The following is a 23,958-nucleotide window of genomic DNA, read 5'->3' on the forward strand; positions in this document are numbered from 1 at the left end:
CCTCCAGTTGCACTAAACTTTCTTTGGAATGGCAAACTTCCTCTGACCCTTAGACTTCCCCCTAGGTCACTCCTCACTCCCCTCCACCTCATCACCCTCGTAACTCCTCCTCCCCTAGGTCCAAACCTGGACTGATCAGATCCCCCAGGTCTGAACTTTCCAGGCCAGGTCCAAAGCCCTCTCTGCCAACTCAAGGTGGTTAGGGGACTCTGAGGCATCTTCACTCTGCTCTTCCCACTCATCACATTTAACTAGAACTTCTTATTTTAATTGCTAGTTCCTCCATGAGACTGTAAGTTGTGATTGGGTAGGCTGTAGTCTAGCCCAGCTCAGAGCCTGCATACAGTAGGCAATGTAATATTTATTGAATATTTTTATAATAAAAGCCAACGTTTATTCAGTGCTTGCAGCCCATTACATGCATTACTTCTTTTTATACTACATATATATACCTATACTATATATATTCATTATACTATACACAGTATAACAGTCTCAGAGTAGGTATATTATTATCCCCAGAGTCCAGATACATTGCATACAGCCTGGAGAGCAAATTTCAAACTGCTGCAGTGAGTTACTATGTTTATTTCTTCTAAATATGAGATGACAAGTTGAATAAGATATCAGGTCTGCACACTATTTTTAGGGTTTTCAAAGTATCTCTACACTTGTAGAACTAATGCTTATCAACAAGTATGATATACAGTTCCTCTTAGGAAAATGGCTGTCTTTCTGAATATAAACTAGTGGAAATATAGAATCTATTTGGACGGTGATTTGGTTTAATCTGTCAAATATTTAAATGTACACATCCTTTGGGTCCAGCAATCCATCTATCACAAAGACAGACTTGTAGACATGCCCAGAAGTCTCTGTGCAAGGAAATCCATTACAGGATTGTTTGTAATAGGGGGAGGAAGGACACAATGTAAATGTCCATTAACAATGGGGAAGAAATTTGCAACTAACAAAAATGAGATAGACCCATATCTACACACAGAGAAAAGTCTCTAAGACATATGTTTTTAAAAGATAAAATAGCAAAGTTAATAAGGAATTACCTTATTAAAACTGTTTTGTATATTAAAATTGTTATGTGTATGTGTAAAAATATATATAATGTATTCTTATATATGTGTGTGTGTGTGTGTGTGTGTTGAAAAGGATTAGCAGGATATTCATCAAACTATTCAGAGTGTTTCCTTCATAAATGAGGTTGGTGGAGAGAGAAGCTTTGACATTTTCCTCTAAAGACTTCTATATCGTCATTCTATACAAGAATGTACTCATATATTACTCATCAAATAAAAATAAACCAATAAATTAATTAAAAATCAAGTGTCCTTTGCATTTAAACTATTTTATCTCTTGTTTCAGGTCTGTTTTTCTTAACTTTTTTTTTTCTCAGCATATCATTAATGTATGTTCAGAGTTGAAAGAACTACAACAAAAACTAAAAATTATATAAACAAACCCCCAGATCTCCAATAATCTCACCCCTTAGATAAACACTAGTAACATTTTGGTCAAAGAGAAAAGGGAGAGAGAAAGAGTGCTATGTCTGCATCATACACACGTGTAACCAAATTAATGTACTATCTATGCGGTTTTGTACCCTGATTTTTTCATTTAGCATTGTATTGAGAGCTTTTCCCCATGTCATTACTTATTCTTCAGAAACATGATATTTAATGAACGTATGACATTCAATCATATGGGTGTACTTATTGGATATTTAGGTAGTTTTCAATTTTCTCATTGTTAGATATAAGGCAGCAATAATTATTCTCTGAATATATTCTTCAGTATTTCTGATTATTTCCTTCTGTAGATTATGGAATATCTACATATGAATTTGCTGGAGGAAAAGTTGTAAGCCCTTAACACCTCTGAATGTATTGCCAAGGTTATACCGACTTATACTCCCCCCAGCAGGATGTAAAAGTTCTAATTCCATTCTATTTTCACCACCACTGTTTATTAGTATTTTTTCACCTTACAAATTTGATGATGGGGGGAAGTTGTCTAATTTTTTTTAATTTGCATTTTTCCAAAAATGCATTTATTTGGTTACCAGCAAGAAATATTTTTCTATGTGGTTTTTGATTTTTTATTTTTAAACTTTTTCCCCTAGATTTTCCACTAGGATATTTATCATTTTCTTATTCCTTTATGGTATGGGTGCATGTGCATGTTTGTGTGTATACTGAACTCTGTTTTATACACACGCACACACCACATGCATGTGTTAACTTACGTGAATACACACATGCAAACACATATTTAACATATTACTCCTGTAACTCTTTGTTGTATATGTTAAAAATATTTTTCCGAGATTTGCCTTCATTTTATTTATATGTTTCTAATGTAAAATAACATTTTTATGTATTCAATCTATAAATCTTTCCTTTGATTTTATGTGCTTGCTTTCCTACCTTCTCATATTTGTTTTTTGAGTATTTACTTTTCAATGTATCTCAGGTTGTTGGGAGGCTTAGAAGGAGACATATAAGTACCAGAAAATTCTATTTCCAGGGATAGTTCACCAAATATATTTTCTTTCAAACAAAACTCAAGAATATTAATAAAATAAGTGCACAGAATATGAGAAGCTGTCACCAAACTTCCTAGAAGGAATAAATCAGCATTCAGTTTCTCTCTCTTGCTTTTGGAAGAAGTCGAATTCAAATGATAAGTTGGTATCTGACTTATCAGGTTAGAGTTCACTGAAGGTAGAAATAGAATCTTCCAGTCACAAGGTCACAGCCAGGGATAGGACCGCTCACCTTCAGGCAAAGTCATCAGGAACCCAGCCTATGGGGTCATATACCCAACCTCCAGAGCAAGAACTGCTGGTCATGTCAAATCAGGATGCATATCAAACTCCATGGGTATAATCTCTTAAATGTGACTAACAGAAAAAGTCCACCAATTTATCTGCTTCTTCCAAATACATCAAATTTCAGCTATTGCAAGACCAGTTAGATAAAGCCTTTTTTTAAAAAAAATTTCCCTGCCTTTGCTTTTTCTCAACTTTTTACTATGGAAACCTCCAAATATATAAAAAAGCAGAGAGAATAGCAGAATGACCCTCCCCCGACTCAATATTCTTATTATCCAAATTTAACAATTATCAGCTCATGGCCAATCTTGCTTTATCTACTCCTCCCTTCGCCCAACTACTCCCACCATCCAGATTATTTGGAAGCAAATCCCAAATTTCCTACATACCCTCTGTAAAATTTCAGCATGAGATAAGGTCTTTTAAGGTGGATATTATTTCAATTCAGTGACTGTAAAGCTTGACACATTCCTATTTAAATCATTAGTTGCTGCTATATTTGCCGGGAAGCACCAGGGTTCAATCTTCCTATTCTTGTTTCTCTTGTGTTCCTCATCTCTGTGCAATCTGGCTGCTCCACTGGATCCGTTCTTGCGTAGGGCAAGGACTTTCCAGTTGCCCAATTCAAGGCAAACTTTACAGTGCTTGGCTTTCCTCCACAGTTAACCCCAACTTGCGCCCTCCTACCGGAAACTTTTTTTCTCCTTCCAGGACATGACTCTCACTTTCTCATGGCTCTTGTGCTCTGGCTCACTCCCGATCCTCTCTCTCAATCTCTCTCTTTTTCTGTATCTTTGTCTCTGTGTCTCTCTCCCTACCTCTTTCTGACTTTTTCCTTTGGAGACTTTTATGATGGAAAAGATGCCACTGTATTTAGGAAGAGAAGGTAAGCAAAGGATGGACAAAATCTCTCACAAGCTCTCCCTGTCCTTTGATACAGACTGATATTCACTCGTGACTCATGACTCTGACCTAGAGGCTTTTCAGACATTTCTGCAGCTCCACAATGCCACCCATCAGCAACGAGCCATGAACTGCCAACCCAACAAAGAAGAAATTGTTCCTCTCAGTTTAGAAGCAAAAATGCTTAAGAGCTTCTCTCTCTCCTTTTTACTGCCTTTGCAAATAATTTTTTCCCAATGGCTGAAATACATTTCTGTTACAACTGTACAAGATGTCAAGTGGACGACTATTTAGGCAGGAAATGAAAACTATATCAAGCAGGGACATATAGAAAATCAGTTTTACCTTATCAAAGACCTTGGAAGCGACATGCTTGTCCAGAACGAGGACGTAGGTGGGGCTGTGAGGGATGGCGGTCATGGATGGCATCCATGATGGTGAGCTTCTTGGCCACCAAGCCATGGATCTTGAGCCAGTTTGCTGAAGACATTCCTGCAGAACTAAGAACAGGAGACTGTGACATTTTAAAATTTATATCAAACAAAAACACAACAAAACTGTCCCAGTAAAATTACTCACTCTTGGTGATAAACTAGGCTTCCTTCGCTAGTCAGTCTTTCTAATGACTTGTCATCTGGAAACTCATTTGTCAGCAGGATGCCCATTTCTGTGGAAAGGGAAATGGCAGCTGTATAATTTCCTCCTATATGGGGTTTATATCAAAATGCAAAAGGATCACACTTATCTCTGAGTTCAGTTGTGACTGAGGGCTAATAAATGGACTATTTTTCCCAGAACTGATCTGTCAGAGGGGGTTCTAGGTAAGATTCATTTGCAATGGACACTAAAGACCAATGCAAGAGTAAATAGGGTACTCTCATTGCTTTGCTAATCTATCTCACCCCATACCCATTGAGATCTCTCTCCATAAAAGGATGAGACATACTCATTCTCCAGAAAACATATTTTTAAAATGTCAAGTAAGAATACCATGAACCAATAATTGTTCAATGTGGCCCTCACCACTGAAGAACACAAGGTTTGATTAAGCTATGGCTCAGTAACAACAGGTGTAAATTTTCCCTCAGGTGCTTCCTACTACTTAGGGGCTTGTGTGGATGTGTGTGTTTAGCTGGGGGTTTATTATTTATCAACTCTTTGAAAGATAGGGAAAAGTGCTACAGGAATTAAACTTTTAGGAAATTTACTCTTAAAATTTACAGTTTTAAGAATAATGATATTATCAATAGTCAAAACAATTGAGTGGAAAAGTCTTGTTTTCCTCACATTTAGCCCCCAAACGGCTGACAATATGGATCAGAGAGGGGCTTGTCGGTTGGCGCCACCTGTGAATGAGGGGAAGAAAATAAACCAACTATGAAGTATTAGGTTTTCACATTCAAACCACGGAGTGACAGCAAGCATCACCACTAGTGCCGCGGTTACACGAGCCACGGGTATATTAAACACCCAGGCACCATATATGCAAGTCTGACCTTAAGAAAATCCAGTTCACTAAAGCAAGACGACCTGATTTACAAGGGAGTCCTTTGAAGCGGAAGCTCTCTGGACTCACTTAAAAATGATTTGTTTCCCCCCAAAGTACCTCTACCCAGCTCTTTCAGGAGCAGACACACTGGGGAGAGGAGACCACCCTGGGCTTCCCGACATAGAGACCCTTGCTGGCTTGCCTCTGTCACTTGGAGTGTTCCAGCTGCTGGAATTGGAAAGGCCGTCCTTCCTCTCACCGCAAGCTGAGCTCCTGAGGGTGGACAGCTGGCTCCTGAGTAGGCTGGTTTTGGTTGGTTCTGTGGGTACCACAGGGAGAAGGGTAAAAGGAATGTGGGTTGGAAGGAGGTATTTCATGAGATGCAACTACATTCTTGGATCCTTTAAAAAGAAAGCAGGTTCAGCCTCCCAACCCTCAGGGGGACAGTACTGTCACCAAGTAAATGCTGCGGTAACGGCTTGTTCCACTGATCTGAGTTCAAACTCTGCCCCTCTTGGAGAGAAATCTGTTTCCGAGCTCATTCAGGTTGTCGGCAGAATTTATTTCCTTGCAGTTGCAGGACTGAGGTCCCATTTCCTTGCTGGCTGTCAGCTGGGGTCCTGTCTCAGCTCCTTAAGCACCCCCATTCCTACTTATGGGCCCCCTCTATCTTCAAGCCAACAATGGCACACCGCTGCCCCCATGCCCCAAATCTCTCTGACTTCCTCTTTTGCCACCAGCTGGTAAAAGACCCTGCTTTCAGGGGCTCACATGAGTACACTGGGCTCTCCTAGAGAACCTGGCCGAGGTCACATAACACTCTTATCACTCCCAGAATCATGGGAGTGATGCCCCATCACATTCACAGCTTGCAGGGTTTAGAGCAGGACATCTCCGTAGTTCATTTTATAAACTCTGCTGACCACAGTTGCTGTCTAAGCCTTTATTTATATTATTTTCTACCCTCTGTTGGGTCCTTTCAACTAGCAAGTAGACACTTATCACATTCTGACATTGAATCTGTGTGCTTTAGAGTATAATAAGTTTGTACCAAGACATGTTGATTACTCTTCCCATGTGGTCACAGAAACCACACTAATTGTAAATGTGTTCTGTACTTCACGACCTGGATGCCTTCTGTAGTACCAAGGCATTAGGTAGTATTCATAAATGAAATGCGTCCTATTTTCGACAAGAAGGGACTTACCCTCTCTTACAAGAAATTAGACAATTAGAGTGAAAATTAGCTAACAATCTGCATTGTCTATCTTTTTTTTTTTTTTTTTTTTTTTTTCAGTACGCGGGCCTCTCACTACTCTGGCCTCTCCCGTTGCGGAGCACAGGCTCCAGATGCGCAGGCTCAGCGGCCATGGCTCACGGGCCCAGCCGCTCTGCAGCATGTGGGATCTTCCTGGACCGGGGCACGAACCCGTGTCTCCTGCATCGGCAGGCAGACTTTCAACCACTGCGCCACCAGGGAAGCCCTGCATTGTCTATCTTTTGCACAGGAAGATAACACCAGTAGTCTCCATGCATGGAGTTAGGAGTGTGCTATGTGTTATTTGTTTTCCTAGGCAACAAACAGGGTGATTCCTGTTTTGGTTGCCTCTGTAACAAGCAATTAAGAAGGATAAATTTTCTCAGGAGCTATGTCTGTGAGCAAAAGAGATGAATGATCCACATAGGAGAGTTGAACTCCTGTCCCTGACTACACCGGCAGGCCACCTTGATCAAAATCGCTGGGCAAAAACAAGAGGTGTGTCCAAATGAAAATGAAATTTAGCTCCTGAAGTCCCCAAACATAACAATTATACTATTCCCAAACTTTGCATATAATGAGTAAAAGTATATTGATCTGGCAGTGGATTCAAGCATTTAACTCCTCCCCCAGCTCTGTACAGTCACTCACCAGATTTCATCACTCTTCTAAATTATAAATTGAAACAGAATAAAAACTCAGCACAGGGATGCCTACCAACAGCAACAATCCCAAATCTAAGTGACATGGTACAAATGACAAACGGCCATTAAAATGTTCAGGATGAGTGGCAAGTAGCATTTCTAGCAAAAGTCACGTTTACTGGAATGGGCAGGCAAGACGGGCAGAAGGGATGCTGCTGCACAAGTGGCCCAGTATGGGAATCCTCTTTGTCCCCACGGGCTTAAGACAGAGACACCAGGGCAAATGGACAGATCATGCAAGAGGGATCAAGCTTCAGCCAATGCCTCTTGGTCCCTATAGGGTTGAGGCTCTCTTCTCCTGCCCAGAGACATGGGGACACACAAGAAACAGTGTGTGTGTGGCAGGGGAAGCCACCACAACCTTCCTCCACTGAGAGGCATCCAGCATCCTGGCCTGGGATACTCCTCTGTTTCCTCAGGCAGCACCAGTAGGAGCCCCAGTGACACCAGGAAACCAAGCACCAAAATAGCACCACAAAGGCTGTGAAAATGAAATTACCACCGGAACCACAACCCACAAGAGCAGGTCATGACCTATGGGCTAATTTTAAACAGGACAACTGCTTCCTAAAATAAAAGATTTACACAGCATCCAGGGTCCCTAACGTAATAGACAAAACATTCAGGATACTGTAAAAAAAATCATCCATCATATCAGGAATAAAGAAAATCACACCTTGATAGAGAAAAAACAATCAAATGATGCCAATACCATGATGAGTCAGAAGCTGGAATTACCTGACAAGGATCTCAAAGCATGTCAGAAACATGTTTCAGCAATTAATTACAAGTTCTCTTGAAACAAATAAACAAATAGAAAACCTCAGCTAAGAAACTGAAGTTATAAACGTTTCCAAGTGGAAATTGTAGAACTGAAAAATAAAATAAGAGAAATTTTAAAAATTTGTTGGATGAGCTCCATAGTAGAGTGAAAATGGCAGAGGGCAGTATCAGAGAACTCTGGGGACATAAAAATAGAATTCAGCCAATTTTAACAACAGAGAGAAAATACAATAAGAAAAGATAAACAGAGCCTCAGGGACCTGTAGAATAATAGCAAAATACCCAACATTCATATTATCAGAGTCCCAAGACAGGGAGGAAAAAAGTGGGGCTGAGAGACCATTTGAAGAAGTAATAGACGAAAACTTCCCCAATTTGGTGAAAGATACAACATACAAATCAAGAAGCTGTGCAAACCCCAAACAGAGTAAACCCAAGGAAATCCATGCCAAGATGCGTTATAGTTAAACACTGAAAATTCGAGACAAAGAAAAAAATTTTAAAGCAAGCCAGAGAGGAAGGACCCAGTACCTAGAGGGAAGCACCAGTTTGAACAACAGCAAATTTCACATTTAAAAAGTAGGAGGCCCGAGGAAGAGGCACTATGTTTTTCAACTACAGACAGGAAAGAACAATCAACTGCAAATTCTGAATATGGCAAAAATGTCCTTCAGGAACGAAGAGAAAATAAAAACATTCCTAGACAAAGAAAAAATAAAAAAGAATTGTGGCTAGCAGACCTACCTTTAAAGACTGAACACAGGAAGTTCCTCAAACAGACAGGAAATGATAAAAGAAGGAATTTTGGAGAATCAGGAAGGAAGAAAGAACAAAAGAGAGCCAAAATATGGGAAATACAATAGATTATCCTTTCCTCTTGAGATTTAGAAATCATATTTGATGATTTAAATAAAAATTGTAGTATCACCTGATACTCAAGACAATGATATTTAAAACTGGGGAAGGCAAAGAAACCTAAATTGAAGTAAGATGTCCACACTGACAAAAAGTGGTAAAATGTTGATACCAGAAGAGCGTTATAAGTTATATTTATATGCTGTTATACCCAGAGAAACCATTACAAAAACCATACAAAGAGTTACACTCAAAAGCACTGCAAATAAACACTAAGGCCAAGTGGAAGATATCCCAGACATACAAGGCTGCTTCAACATTTCAAGCAATCAATGTAATCCACCATCATATCAATAGACTAAAGAAGAAAAACCATATGATATATCATTTGACACAGAAAGAGCATTTGACAAAATCCAGTACCAGTTCATGATAAAAACTCTCAGAAAACTGGGAATGAGGGGAACTTCCTCAACTTGATAAAGAATATCTACAATAAACCTACAGCTAAAATCATATTTACTGGTGAAAGATTGAGTATCTTTCCCCCTTAAGACCAGGATAAAGGCAAGGATGCCCACTCTCATCACCCTTATTAAACATAGTACTGGAAGTTCTAGCTTCTGCCAACAAGGCAAGAAAAAGAGATAAAGCCAGAAAGACTGGAAAAGAAGATAAAACTGTCCAAATTTGCAGATAACATATTGTATATGTGAAAACAGTAAGGAATTCACACACACACATCAAAATTTAAAAAAAAACACCCACAAAACCCAAAAAACTCTTAGCATCATTAAGTGAGTTCTGTAAGGTTGTTCATTATGGGATCAACACACAAAATCAATCACATGTTGATACACTAACAATGAACATACAGCAACCTATATTAAAAAACCAATACCATTTGTAATTGTTCCAAATACTAAAATGAAATAATTAGGTATATACTTAACAAAATATGTACAGAATGTGTAAGCTGAAAATTACAAAATGCTGCTTGTAAGACGTCAAAGAAGATTTAAATACATGGTCATGGTCAGGGGTCATGTTCATGGGTCATGCCACATTCAGAGGCTGGATGAATCAACCTTGTAGAGATGTCAGTTGTTCCCAAATTGATCTACAGGTTTAGTGCAATTCCTATCAAAATCTGAGAGGTTTTTTAGTAAACAGAGACAAACATATTCTAAAATTTAAGCAGAAATTTCAGGCCCTAGAATAGCTAAAATAATTTTGCAGAAGAAAAATAAGGTTGGAAGAATCACTGTATCTGATATTAAAGCTTACCTTGTAGTTACATTAATGAAGACATTGATCAGTGATCTATGTGGAGAGATATACACATAGATCACTGAAACAGAACATATAATCTAGATTTAACCCATGCAGATATGCCCAGATGATCTTTGGCAAAGGTGCAAAATTAATTCAATGGAGTAAGTATAGCCTTTTCAACAAATGCTGCCGAAGCAACATCTATAGGCCAAACAACAAACAAACAAACATAAAAACCCTTGATCTAAAACTCACACCTTATACAAAAATTAACTCAAGTGAATCATGGACTTAAATGTAAAATATAAACCTACAAAATCAGTAGGAAAAAACATAAAACCTAATCTTCAGGAATTAGGGTTAGGGAAAGAGTTCTTAGATTCGACACCAAAACCATGATCCATAAAGGAAAGACTGATAAATTGGATCTTATCAAAATGAAAAGCTTTTGCTTGGCCAAAGACCCTAATTAGAGGATGAAAAGACAAGCTACAGACTGGGAGAAAACATTTTCAAATGACATATCTGATAAAGACCTAGTATCTAGAATACATGAAGAACTCTCAAAATTCACCAATAAAAAACAAACGATCCACGTAGAAAATGGGCAAAGCACATGGGCACAGACATTTCACTAAAAAGGATATATGGAAGAGGATATTTATTTCACTGAAGAGGATATATTGTGAATGAGCACATAAAAAGATGTTCAATATCACTAGTCATTAGGGAAATGCAAGTAAAAACCACCGTGAGATGTTACACACCTATCAGAACAGTTAAAATAGAAAATAGCGACAATCAATACCAAGTTCTGGCGAGAATGTGGAGAAACTGAATCACTCATTCTTTGCTGTGATAATTTAAAATGGCACAGCCACTCCAGCAAATAGTCTGGCAGTTTCTTATAAAACTAAACATTCAATACTATACGACTCAGCAATGGCACCCTTGGGCTTTATCTTAAAGAAATGAAGAAGTATGTTCACATAAAACCTGTACAAAAATGTTTATAACTGCTGTATTCGTGATAGCCCAAACTGGAAACAACCCAGATGTCCTTCAACAGATGAATGGTTAAACCAACTCTGGTACATCCATATCACAGGATACTACTCTGTAATGAAAAGGATTGAACTGTTGATACCCGCCAAAAATCTGGATGAATCCCAAGGAAAATATGTTCAGTGAAAAAAGCCAAAACCCAGAGGTTATGTGCTGTATAATTCCATTTTATATAACATTTTTGAAATGACAACATTTTAGAGATGGAGAACTTAGTGGTTCCCAAGAGTTGGGAAAGGGTGTCAGAGGGAGATGGCTGTGGTTATAAAAGAGCAATGCCAGGGATTCTTGTGGTGATGGAGATGTTCTGTATCTTGACTGTGATGGTGGAAATATGAAACCATGTATGATAAAATCATATACAAGTACACACACACACACATAAATGAACACACGTAAAACTGGGGCAATCTGAGTAAGATCGTGCATTGTATCAATGTTGATCTCCTGGTTGCAAAATTGTACTATTTTTTCAAGATGTTACCGTTGGGGGAGGCTGGGTGAAGAGCAGATATACGGGAGCTCTCTGTATTATTTCTCATAACTGCATGTGAATGTATAATCACTTCGATAAAAATTTCAATTAAAAAAACACAGGTTTAGTCTTCTTTAAAAATATTATGGGGCTTTAGCTTTATTCTACCTTCTTGCATTGAAGGAAAACTGGTAATGAGAGTCAAACCATTTTGTTCACTGATACCTGCATGGAGGACTTTCTTTTTCTGAATCTTTTGACTTGACAGGTCGCCTGGTACTTTTGACATTCGTGTTGATTCGACATCAGCGTGAGATTTTGCACATTTTTCTGGGGTTGAAACAATGGAACAGATTTCTTTTTGATGCCTGTTTTAGATAAAAAGTAGACAAAGAAGATGAAAGAAAAAAAAAGGAGGGGGAAACAAAATTTCCATCAAGAAGGCAGAGTTAGATCAATACAATCGTGTTGAATGCTGCAAGCTTAAGAAGTGAGTCTCTCCCCTTATATTTGGTTAAAATAAGAATAGTCATTTATCTCTGCCCCCGCAGAAGAGTGGACAGGAGCCCAGCCCTGGCTCACACCACAGCTTTGTTCCTTCCCAGCTAAGTGACTAAGTGCAGTCGCTCAATCCTCTAAATTTCATCACTTCCCTCACCCTCAAACTGAAGGAAACATCAGCTGGGCCCTAACAGCATGGAGCTGATGAGAGGATTAACTCCAGAAAGAGTCTGTTGTAAAGCAGAAAGCATTATAGAAACCCTTTTCTCTAACTAAAGGGTTGAACAGCTAGCTCTTATAAAAGCCAGAGAAGGGAAACCCCTGCCTTGAACCCTCTGCCAGCACCAGATCATGGCAAAACATACTGTTGAAGATCTCGGGCCAGGAGGGATCCCCAAAAATTCCTAAATATTTTCCCAGACACACCTTCTCTGACACTCTGAACACAGAAGCCACAGAAAGGAGTTTCCAGAACAACCTCCTGCTCCAACACTGTAAAGCACGCCCTCCTTCCTTCACCTCCCCCTCCAAGCCCATCTCCACGGAGCACCCGCCCAGTGTCCCATGATGCCCCACCACACTGCATCCTGTGACAAGCGCCCAGGCTTACATTCATCTGTGCACCCCAGTTCACCTGGCGTATGATTTGTACTCAGTAAATGTTTGAAAAAAGAAAGAAGGGAGATGAGATTTGGAGGCTGTAACATTTATTCCACCTGGTAAAAAACTCAAACAATCTGTTTTCAACCACAGCTAGGTAGGCGAATTAACTTTTCCTAATGATATGTTATAAGGAAGTACAGAAGCATAATATCTATAGAATGAGGCACTGCATTTTACTCTTTTCTTTATATTAATTCAGAGCTCTTATTATGTGCCAGGCATGCCCTCATTTAATCCACCCAACAACCCTATGATGACCATTATTCCCCTCTTATAGATGAGGAAGTTGAGGCTCAGTGAGGTTAAGTAGCTTGCCCAAAGTTACTAACATGTAATGTAACATGTTGGAAGCCTGGATTAAAATAGTCCTCTGCATGACTCTAGAACCTGCTCCTTATAGCCCCTAAAATATATATACATATAAAAAAATCAAGAATACATCTACTAGTCAATCAATAGCAGATACAGTCAACTGACCAAACCAACTTCCAAGCAATAGCTGGTCATGTTGTCCTGAGATTTTTTAGTTTGATTAAGCAAGGGGAAGAAGACAGGTAAGGTACTAGCTTAAAGTATAGAGAAGATAATTGACACTGATGTGCTGCTCATTTATTTCTTAGTTTATTTGCTTAAACTCTCCAGATTTAGGAGATGTATCTAAGCTTTCCCAAACAAATTTAAAAAAAGTAATGCTGTAAAATCTCATTATAAGAGATGCCTGGTATAACGTTTATCTTTTTACTGATTCCATGCTCATGCCCTGCCCCCAGCCCATATTAAATGCTTAGTTTGCTAAGAGGAAGACAATAAATTTCGAAGAAGGAGAAATCCTGATTAATATGTATTTTCAACTTCTTTCCATTTTGCTATCCCTCTTTTAAAGAAAAAGACATCCTCCTGATGGGGTATTTATATGAAGCTGTGACGCTTGAATATGTGTACAATGTGAAATCATTTAAATAAGATTTGACACGTTTTCTGAGTGTTTGTTAGGGTGGTTTTGATCTTTATTTAAGAACTACTAGTTAGAAACATATTAGAGGGAATTCCCTGGCAGTCCAGTGGTTAGGACTCTGCGCCCTCACTGCCGAGGGCCCAGGTTCAATTCCTGGTTGGGGAACTAAGATCCCACAAGCCATGTGGCACGGCCAAAAAACCCTCAAACCAACCAACCAAACAAACAAAAAACCCCCCAAAATAAACATATTAGAACGCAGGATGGGAAAAGACCTGAGGAATCATCTATCCCAAATCCTACCACCACAGCCATCATTTTAAAGATGAGGAAACTGAGACCCATGGCAATGGACAATATGGAGATCCACCAAGGTCACACAGAGTGAAGTCTGGACCTTGGCCTCCTGACCCTGAGTCAGATCTCCTTCATGACACAGCACTTCTGCTCTGCTCTGTCACTGCTTCAGTTGGTGGGGGGTATTGTCCACACTGGGTGGAAATGAGACATCCTTAGGGTCCATGCAAGGGTTTCAGAATCTACATATAAGGATGACTCTGTGGCCTCTCTAAGCCAATCATTATTATTTTTTTAATATATTAAAATTTTATTTATTTATTTTTATTTTTGGCTGCGTTGGGTCTTCGTTGCTGTGCCCGGGCTTTCTCTAGTTGTGGTGAGTGGGGGCTACTCTTCATTGCCGTGCACAGGCTTCTCATTGCACTGGCTTCTCTTGTTGCAGAGCACGGGCTCTAGGTGCATGGGCTTCAGTAGTTGTGGCACGCAGCCTCGGTAGTTGTGGCTCGCGGGCTCTAGAGCACAGGCTCAGTAGTTGTGGCACACAGGCTTAGTTACTCCGTGGCATGTGGGATCTTCTCAGACCAGGGCTCGAACCCGTGTCTCCTACATTGGCAGGCGGATTCTTAACCACTGCACCACCAGGAAAGTCCGCCAATCATTATTAATTTACTAGATTATGAGTTCCCTTTGCTTAAACAAAAATCCTAACGTAATCATACTATGTGATTCTTTAAATCTCACAAAGCATTGCAGAAAGAAGTGGCAAAGAGATCCAGCAGAGCATCCTAGAGGACCCCCTGTGATGGGGAAGTGGGAGCTCTGCTGTGCTCACCTGTCTCCATCTTTTTCTCCGTTGTACCACCAGTCCATGACCAAGGACTCCGTGTAAAGGTCTTGTACCTTCTCCAGGTCACTGCGTCCCTGCTCCATTTCCTTAATTAAAAGAGTCAGATCTTCATTATGCCAAAATAAGTTAATGCATTACGAGATTAGAGTTCAGATTTCAAACATTTCTAACAGAAAATGAACTGTATCAGGAAAAGAAGAATCTAAGGAATTTCATGTAGTTCTTATATTATTCCTTCTTTAGACAGCCCAATTGAGGTATAATTCATTTATATTATAATAAACTGAATGTACGTGAAGTGTGCCATTTGAATAGTTTTGACATTCACACCTGTGAAGTCATCACTGCAATGAAGATAATAAACATATCCATTACCCCCGAAAGGCTCCTAGTTTCCCATTGTAAATCTGCCTTTCCTTTGCCTCAAAACCTCTCTTCCCCCAACCAACTACTCATCTCCTTTCTGTCATTATATAATATTAGTTTCGATTTTCTGGAATTTTATTTAAATGGACTCATATAGTATATACCCCTTTTTTGGTCTAGCTTGCTTTACTTTTATAATTATTTTGAGATTCACCCATGATGTAGCATACATCAGTAGTACATTCATTTTTATGGCTGAGTAGTATTCTATTACACACCGAATTCAAAATTTAGTCACCTGTGGACAGACATTTGAGTTTCCAGGTTTGGGCTATGATAAATACTAAAGCCGTGAACATTTGTGCACAAGTCTTTGTATGGACATCTGCTTTCATTTCTCTTGGGTAAATAAATAGGAATGGAATGGTTGGATCATATGGCTGGTTATGTTGTACTTTTAGAGAAACTATCAAACTTTTCCAGAATGGTTGTACTAGTTTACATTCCCTCCAGTAATGAATGAGAGTTCTAGTTCCTTCATATAATTGCAAACACTTGATGAGGTCGGTTGTCTTAATTGTAGCCATTCTAATAGCTGTGTAGTGGTATCTCATCATGGTTAATGTGTATTTCCCTAATGACGAATGATGTTAACCATCTTTTCATGATCTTGTTTGCCATGCATATATCTTCTTTGATGAAGTGTCTGTCCAAATCTTTTGCTCATTTTTTGTTTCTTTGAGTTTTGAGAGACCTTTATATGTTCTGGATACTAGTCCTTTATTAGATATACAATTTGAAAACATTTTCTCCCAGTCTACAACTTGTCTTTTCATTATCTTAGCATTGTTTTTTTAAAGAGAAGCTTTTAATTTTGATCAACTCAAATTTATCAGTTTGTTCTTATACAGACTATGCTTTTGATATCCTATTAAAAATTTTTGGGGGGCTAACACAGTGTCTCAAAGGGTTTTTCATATGTTCTCCTTTACTTGGAAAAAGACCTAGATTTTACATTTGGATCCATGTATCATTTTGATCCATGTATCATATTAATTTTTGAATATGGCATGATGTATGGAGGAAATTGTGTTTATTTTGTCCAATTGTTCCAACACCATTTTTGGGGGGAATAAAAGCTATATCCTTTTCCCACTGAATTGCCTTTGCATCTTTGTTGAAAATCAGTTGTCTACATATGTATCAGTCTATTTCTGGTTTTGCTATTCTGTTCTGCTGATCTATGTATCTATCTTTACACTAATACCACCCTGTCTTGATAACTATAGCTTTATATGTCTTGAGATCAGGTAGTATTAGTCCTCCAACTTTGATTTTCTTTTTCAAAGTTTCCATGGAATTAGTTTGTCAATTTTTAATTTAAAAGGTCTGCTGAGATTTTGATTGGGATTGTGATGAATCTAAAGATCAACTGAGAGAGAATGCACATATTAACACTGTGATGTCTTCTGACCTGTAAACAAGATACATCCCTCAGCAATGTTTTGTAGTTTTCAGTATACAGGCCCTTTCACATATTTTGACAAATTTGTCCCTACATGTTTCGTATTTTTGATGCTATTGTAAATGATAACTTTTATTTCAATTTTTATTTTTCTTTGCTAATATGTAGAAACAAAATTCATTTTTGTATGTTGACCTTGTATCCTACAATCTTGCTAAATTCAATGATTAGTTCCAGCAGCATTTTTGTATATTCCACTGGATTTTCTACATACATAACCATGCTGAATGAAAATAAAGACTGTTTTACTTCATCCTTTCCATTCTGGATGGTTTTCCTGCCCTCTGGTTTATTGGGCTAACTAGAATTTCCATTACACTGTTGAATAGGAGTGGTGAAAGCAGACAACCTTGTCATTTTACTGATATGAGGGGGAAACCGTACAATCTTTTACTATTAGAGTATGGTGTTAGCTGTAGGTTTTTCCTAAGTGCCATTTAACAGAATGAGGAAGTCTGTTCTGTTCATATTTTGCTGAGAGCTTTCATTAGAAAAGTGTGTTGGATTTTGTCAAAACTTTTTCTGCATAAATTGAGATGACTGTAAATTTTTTAATAAAGTATGTTAATTTGGTGAATTGTATATCAATTTTCAAATGTTAAACAAAACTTGCATTTCTGGGATAAACCCAACTTGGTCATTACGCATTCGACTTCTGTATGCGTAAGGAATATTAGCCGATAAGTTTCTTGTCTGATTGTATTTGTGAGGGTCTGGTATCAGGTTAATGCTTGCCTCATATGAAAGTATTCCCTCCTTTCATTTTCCTAGAAGAGTTTGTGTAGAACTGATATTATTTTCTCCTTTAAATGTTTGATGTAAATCAGCAGTAAAGCAATCTGGGCCAGGAGGCTTCTATGCATAAATGTTTTTAACTACAAATTCAACTTCTTAAATAGATGTAAGGCTGTTCAGGTTATCTATTTCTTCTTGAGAGAGTTTTGGTAATTTGTGTCTTTTGAGCAGTTTATCACTAGATGTTGAATTTATTATTATTTTTTGCTTTACCAGTAAATTGCCTTTTTAAAATTAAATAACTGTAGATTTCATGCAGCTGTAATAAATAATACAGGGTACTCTTCACCCAGTTTCTCCCAAGGGAACAGCAGACACTCCCAGTCTTTTCATCCTGTTAACAGGGTCTTTTGCAAAGCAAAAGGTTTTATTTTTGATGAGGTCCAATTTATCAATCTTTTCTTTTATGGATCATGCTTTTGGTCTCAAGACTAAAAATTCTTTGCCTAGCCCAAGGTCCTTGAGATTTTCTTCCATATTTCTTTCCAGAATTTTTATAGTTTTATGTTTTACATTTAAGTCCATAATCCATTTTGAGTTAATATTTGCATGAAGGGTGAGGTTTAGGTTGAGGTTCACTATTTTGTCTATGAATGTCCAATTGCTCCAACCATTTTTTGAAAAGGCTCTCCTTCCCCCATTGAATTGCTTTTGTACCTTTGTCAAAAATCAGTTTGGCATACTGTGTGGGTATACTTCTGGGTTCTATACTCTATCCATTAGTCTAGGTGTCTGTTTCTCCACCAAAGCCATACTGCCTTAACTAACACAGCTACACTGTAAGCCTTCATACTTCAATTATTTCTCCCACTTTATTCTTCTTTTTCAAGATTTGTAGGGTTTTCTAGGGCCTGTGACTTGCCATATAGATTTTAGAATAAGCTTGACCATGTCTGTAAAAAACCTTTCTGGGATTTTGACAGGAATTGAATTAAATCTATAAATCAAATAGATCTCTAATATGTTCAGTCATCCAATCCATGAAGAAGGTATATGCCTGTCCATTTATTTAGGTTTTCTTTGATTTCTTTCTTCAGCCTTTCGTAATTTTCAGCATAAAAATCCTGTACATATTTTTAAAATATATATCTAAGTATTTCATATTCTTTGGAGCAATTGTAAATAATATTGAATATTTAATTTTGACTTCTCAAAATGTGATTGAATTTTGTGTGCTGATCTTGTAACCAGTGGCCTTGCCGAACTCACTTAATAGTTCTAGGAGTTTTGTTTTGTTTTTTAGCTCCTTGGGGTTTTATGTGTAGAAAACATGTTACAAGCAAATAGGGACAGGTCTCTTTCTTCCTTTCCTATCTGTATGCCTTTTGTTTATTCCCTTGCCTTGTTGTCATGGGTACAGCTTCCAGTAGTATGTTAAATATGAGTGGTGAAAGTGGATGCCTTTGCCACTTTCTTGATCTTAGGAGGAAATTATTCAATCTTTCACTATTAAGTATGATTTTACTCGTAGGTATTAAGTTGATGTAAGTTGAAGAAGTTCCCCTCTATTTCTATTTTGCTGAGAGATTTTTATTATTAATGGGTGTTGCATTTGGTCAAGGCTATTTGTGCGCAATAATATGACCATATGATTTCTCTTCTTTAGCCAGTTAATATGCTTGATTACATTGACTGATTTTCTAATGTCAAACCAGCCTTGTATATCTGAATAAAATCCCCCTTGGTCATAATGTATAATTCTTTTATACACTGCTGAATTCAGGTTACTAATATATTATTGAGGATTTTTGCATCATTGTTCATTGGTATATTGGTCTGTGGATTTTTCTTTTTTTTTTAATACTATCTTCTGGTTTTGGTGTCAAGGCAATACTGGTCTCATAAAGAGAATTAGGAAGTGATCTCTCCTATTTCTTTTTTTCTTTTTTTTTTTTTTTTTTGTGGTACGTGGGCCTCTCACTGCCGTGGCCTCTCCTGTTGCAGAGCACAGGCTCCGGAGGCGCAGGCTCAGCGGCCATGGCTCACGGGCCCAGCCGCTCCGCGGCATGTGGGATCTTCCCGGACCGGGGCATGAACCCGTGTCCCCTGCATTGGCAGGCGGACTCTCAACCACTGCGCCACCAGGGAAGCCCTCTCCTATTTCTTGAAATAAATTGGTTTAATTATTTTTTAACTGTTTGGTAAAATTCTCCATGGAGCCATCTGAGCCTTGTTATTTCTTTTTCAGAAGTTTTAAAATTATAAATTCAGTTTATTTTATGATTTTAGTGCTATTCACATTGTCCATTTTATCTTGGTTGAATTTTGGTAGTTGGTGGATTTTGTGGAAGTGGTCCATTTTTTTTCTAAGTTGTCAAATTTATGAATGCAAAGTTGTTTGTGGTATTCCTTTTATTATCTTTTAATGACTGTGAGATCTACTGTGATGTCCCCTATTTCATTCCTGATATTAGTGCTTTGTGTCTACTCTCTTTGTCTTTGTCAGCCTTCTGAGAGGTTTTATCAAATTCTTGAATCTTTTTTCAAAGGAACAGCTTTTTGTCTCATTGATTTTCTCTACTGTTTTACTATTTTCAATTTCACTGATTTTATGCTCTTATCTTCCTTGTTTCCTTCCTTCTGATTGCTTTGGGTTTATTTTGCTCTTCCTGTTCTAGTTTCTTGGGGTGAGAATGCAGATTGTTGATTCAGTACGTTTTCTTGTTTCCAACATAAGCATTTAGTGCTATAAATTTCACTCCCAACACTGTTTTAGCTGCGTTCCACATAGTTTGATGTGCATTTTTGTTTTCATTCTAAGCAAATTGAGAACTTTTCTTTGAGCCATCGATAAAGGGTTTTCCTGGAGTGGACACTTTGCTTGGGCTGGGTCCCTCCTGCCTATTTTTCCCTCCCACTCTGGTGTCTCTGTACAGAGGTGGAGTCTCAGGACCATGGGGATAAAGAGGCTTCCCAGAGAGGGCCACCTGTGGCTGTGTCCCTCTGGCTAGTCCTCTCACTCCAGTAAACCTGTTTTTCTGGAACACGTTTTATACATTTGGGAACTTTTATAGTTAAAGTTCATTTTCATTTGGGCATACCTGTGTATCTGGTGATTTTTTTTTTCAGCTGTTTTTTTTTTTTTTTTTGTGGTACGCGGGCCTCCCACTGTTGTGGCCTCTCCCGTTGCGGAGCACAGGCTCCGGATGCGCAGGCCCAGCGGCCATGGCTCACGGGCCCAGCCGCTCCGCGGCATATGGGATCCTCCCAGACCGGGGCACGAACCCGTATCCCCTGCATGGGCAGGCGGACTCTTAACCACTGCGCCACCAGGGAGGCCCTCAGCTGTTTTCATCAAGGCAAACTGTCACAGTGGCCAGAATCAGGAGTTCAGCTCTCTTTTCGTGGGACAGTTATCTCCACTTTGTTCACAGTCAGAGCTCCTAAGGGTAGGAGTTAACAGAGCACTGAGTAGTCCCACATAGCACACCTCCTTTGACCTTGTTGATGCCGGATAGAGGTCGAGGCTCAGCTCTCCACTGGGGGAGGACCGCTGTGGGGTTAGTCCTATTTCACACTACCTCATCTAGCTTATGCTGGTGGGTGTTGTGGAGGCAGCTTCCCACCAAGCCTCACTGACACAAGGGATGGGGGAAAGTGGAGTGTCACTATCCCTAGCCCACACTTACTTTTTCATTTTCATTGATGCTGGGTGTTTGTGGAAGCTTAGCTCCTTGCTGATCCCTCTGCCGTGAAGGCTGTGGTGAAGAATAGCAGTGATGCCCCTGATCTCACAGTGCCTTGTTAAGTCTCAGTACTGCCTGGTGAGACAGTTGTTCAGCTTGCCACTGGACACCTTGGACAATACCCTGCTTAGGGAATGAGGGCACTGCTTACTTCTACTGGAGTGGGGCGGGATGGATGATCAGCTTCCCTCTCAATCCTCTGATACTACCCTAGCACAGGATTTGCAGCACACCTGCTTCTCCCTGGTGGGGTTTGGAGAATCAACTTTCCATTCAGCCTCGCTCACACTACCCAAGCAGAGAAGCATTGCCACTGGCTTCCACCATGTCGGGGCTGGAATATTAGCTCTCTGGGCAGATATACTGATACCACCTGACAGGGATATCAGAGCACCATCACTTCCTTCCATGGAGCAGGTGGGTGGTAATGGAAGATCATCTCCCTGTTCAGCTCCACTGAAATCCTGGGGAAGGGGATGTAGTCTTCCCATTGGTGTATGGCTGGAGTACGGCAGGTACTGCCAAAAAGGTCTTTGGCTAAGCTAGGGGAAATAGGTTGTTCTTGGGTCATTTTTTGGGTCTGTGCCTGTTAGGGATTCCAGGTTGGAGGCTTCGTCAGTGCCCCAATCTGGGGTATATGGAAGACAATAACAAAACCCAGAGAACTCATGCCATGTCATTCCTTAGGTTCTGAGGTCCTCAAGGCATTCCACCCCCTTCTTTCTACTTTTCAGAGTCTTCCTTTGCTTGTTTGTTGTGTTATGTCCAGGGCTTTTAAGCTGTAAGACAGAGGACCTAGGAGGAATGGGGCTACCCCATTATTGCTGGAACTGGAAATCCCTCCAGTTATTTATAATTAGATTTAAATAACAAAGTAAAAAAACTTACATATTTACCCATGCAGTTACCATTTCCTTTGCTCTTCATTCCTTAGTGTAGATCTGTATTTCTATCTTGTATGATTTTCCTTCTACGTATAGTACTCTCTTTAACATTTCTTGTACTGCAGGTTTATCAGTAATGACTTATTTCAGTTTTTGTATATCTTTATTAACTTTCCTTTTTGAAATATATTGTGTATAGATTCTACACTGACAGTTGTTTTTCTTTCAGTACTTTAAAAATGTCACGTCACTCTCTTTTCACTTGCATTGTTTCTAATGAGAAATCTGCTGTCATTCTTATCTTTGTTCCTCTGTACATAATTCACCTTCTTTTAAAATTTTCTCTTTGTCACTGTTTTTGAGAAGTTTGATTCTGATGTAACTTGGTGTAGTCTTCTTCATGTTTATTGTGCTTGGGATTCATTGAGTTTCTTGGATCTGTGGATTTACAGTTTTAATCCAACTTGTAAAATTTCTGGTCACTATTGCTTCATATATGTTTAAGCTACTTGAATTTTTCCACAGCTCACTGATGCCTTGTTTTCTATTTTTCTGGGTTTTTTTTTGGTTTTAATTCTTTCTTTTCTATGTTACATTTTGGATATTTCTATTGCTATCTTGAAGTTTACTAATCTTTTGTTCTGCAATGTCTGATCTGCTGTTCATCCTATTACATGTATTTTTTTATCTCATACATGGTACTTTTTTATCTCCAGAAGCTTGATTTGTGTCTTACTTGTATCTTCCATGTCTCTCCCTAACTTTTTGAACATATCAAATACAGTTACAATAACTGTTTTCATGCTCTAATACTAACATCTGAGTCAGTTTTACATGTTTCAATTTTTCTGTTTGTTTCTTCTCATTATGGACCTGTATTTTTCTGCTTCTTTGCACACCTTCTACTATTTGATTGGATGTCAGAAATTGTTGATTTTACTTTGTTGAGTGGTGGATATTTTTGCTTTCCTATAATTATTCTTGGGGTGTGTTCAGAGATGCAGTTAAGTTCCTTGGAAATGGACTGATCCTTTCAGGTCTTGCATTTAAGATTTTCTAGACAGAACTGGAGCAGTGTTTGGTTGTTCCCACTGGTAAGGGAAGATCATTCTTTAAATTCTACCCAATGCCCATAAGATTAGGAGGTTTTCCAGTATAACTGATGGAAGTAGTCAGTATTCTCTGCCTTGTGTGGGCTCAGAGTACTGTTCCCTCCAATTCCTTTGGATGATTCATTCCCCAGACTCTGGTAGTTTCCTCACATGTAAGCATTGATCAGTACTCTGGTTTGTCACTCCTTAGAGCAGACAGTAAGACAAAAACCACATTCTCTAGAAGGGCATTCTTTTTTTTTTTTTAAAGGATTTTTAAATTTTATTTATTTGTTTATTTATTTATTTGGCTGTGTTGGGTCTTTGTTGCTGCGTGCAGGCTTTCTCTAGTTGTGACAAGCGGGGACTACTCTTTCGTTGCGGTGCGTGGGCTTCTCATTACAGTGGCTTCTCTTGTTGCGGAGCATGGGCTGTAGGCGTGCGGGCTCAGTAGTTGTGGCTCACGGGCTTTAGAACACAGGCTCAGTAGTTGTGGCACATGGGCTTAGTTGCTCTGTGGCATGGAGGATCTTCCTGAACCAGGGCTCGAACCCATGTCTCCTGCATTGGCAGGCGGATTCTTAACCACTGTGCCACCAGGGAAGCCCATACAAGGGCATTCTTGAAATGCATATCTTCAGGCCAAGACTGGAAGACTGGAGCATAGAATTTTATTTACTTTCTCCCATT

At 39.0% G+C, this 23,958-nt stretch overlaps 1 protein-coding gene across 1 annotated transcript in view; it reads right to left on the reverse strand.

Annotated features, from left to right (window-relative positions):
* Positions 1-23,958, reverse strand: part of VWA3B (von Willebrand factor A domain containing 3B) — a 195,928-nt gene that overhangs the window by 64,454 nt on the left and 107,516 nt on the right. Inside the window, 6 exon segments of the mRNA XM_060116976.1 lie at positions 4,097-4,175; positions 4,177-4,251; positions 4,331-4,418; positions 5,443-5,559; positions 11,881-12,023; positions 14,907-15,034. Of these exon segments, the coding sequence (XP_059972959.1) occupies positions 4,097-4,175; positions 4,177-4,251; positions 4,331-4,418; positions 5,443-5,559; positions 11,881-12,023; positions 14,907-15,034 (630 nt within the window).

The sequence above is a fragment of the Mesoplodon densirostris genome, chromosome 14 (genome assembly GCF_025265405.1).
Source record: "Mesoplodon densirostris isolate mMesDen1 chromosome 14, mMesDen1 primary haplotype, whole genome shotgun sequence".
Lineage (NCBI taxonomy): Eukaryota > Metazoa > Chordata > Mammalia > Artiodactyla > Ziphiidae > Mesoplodon > Mesoplodon densirostris.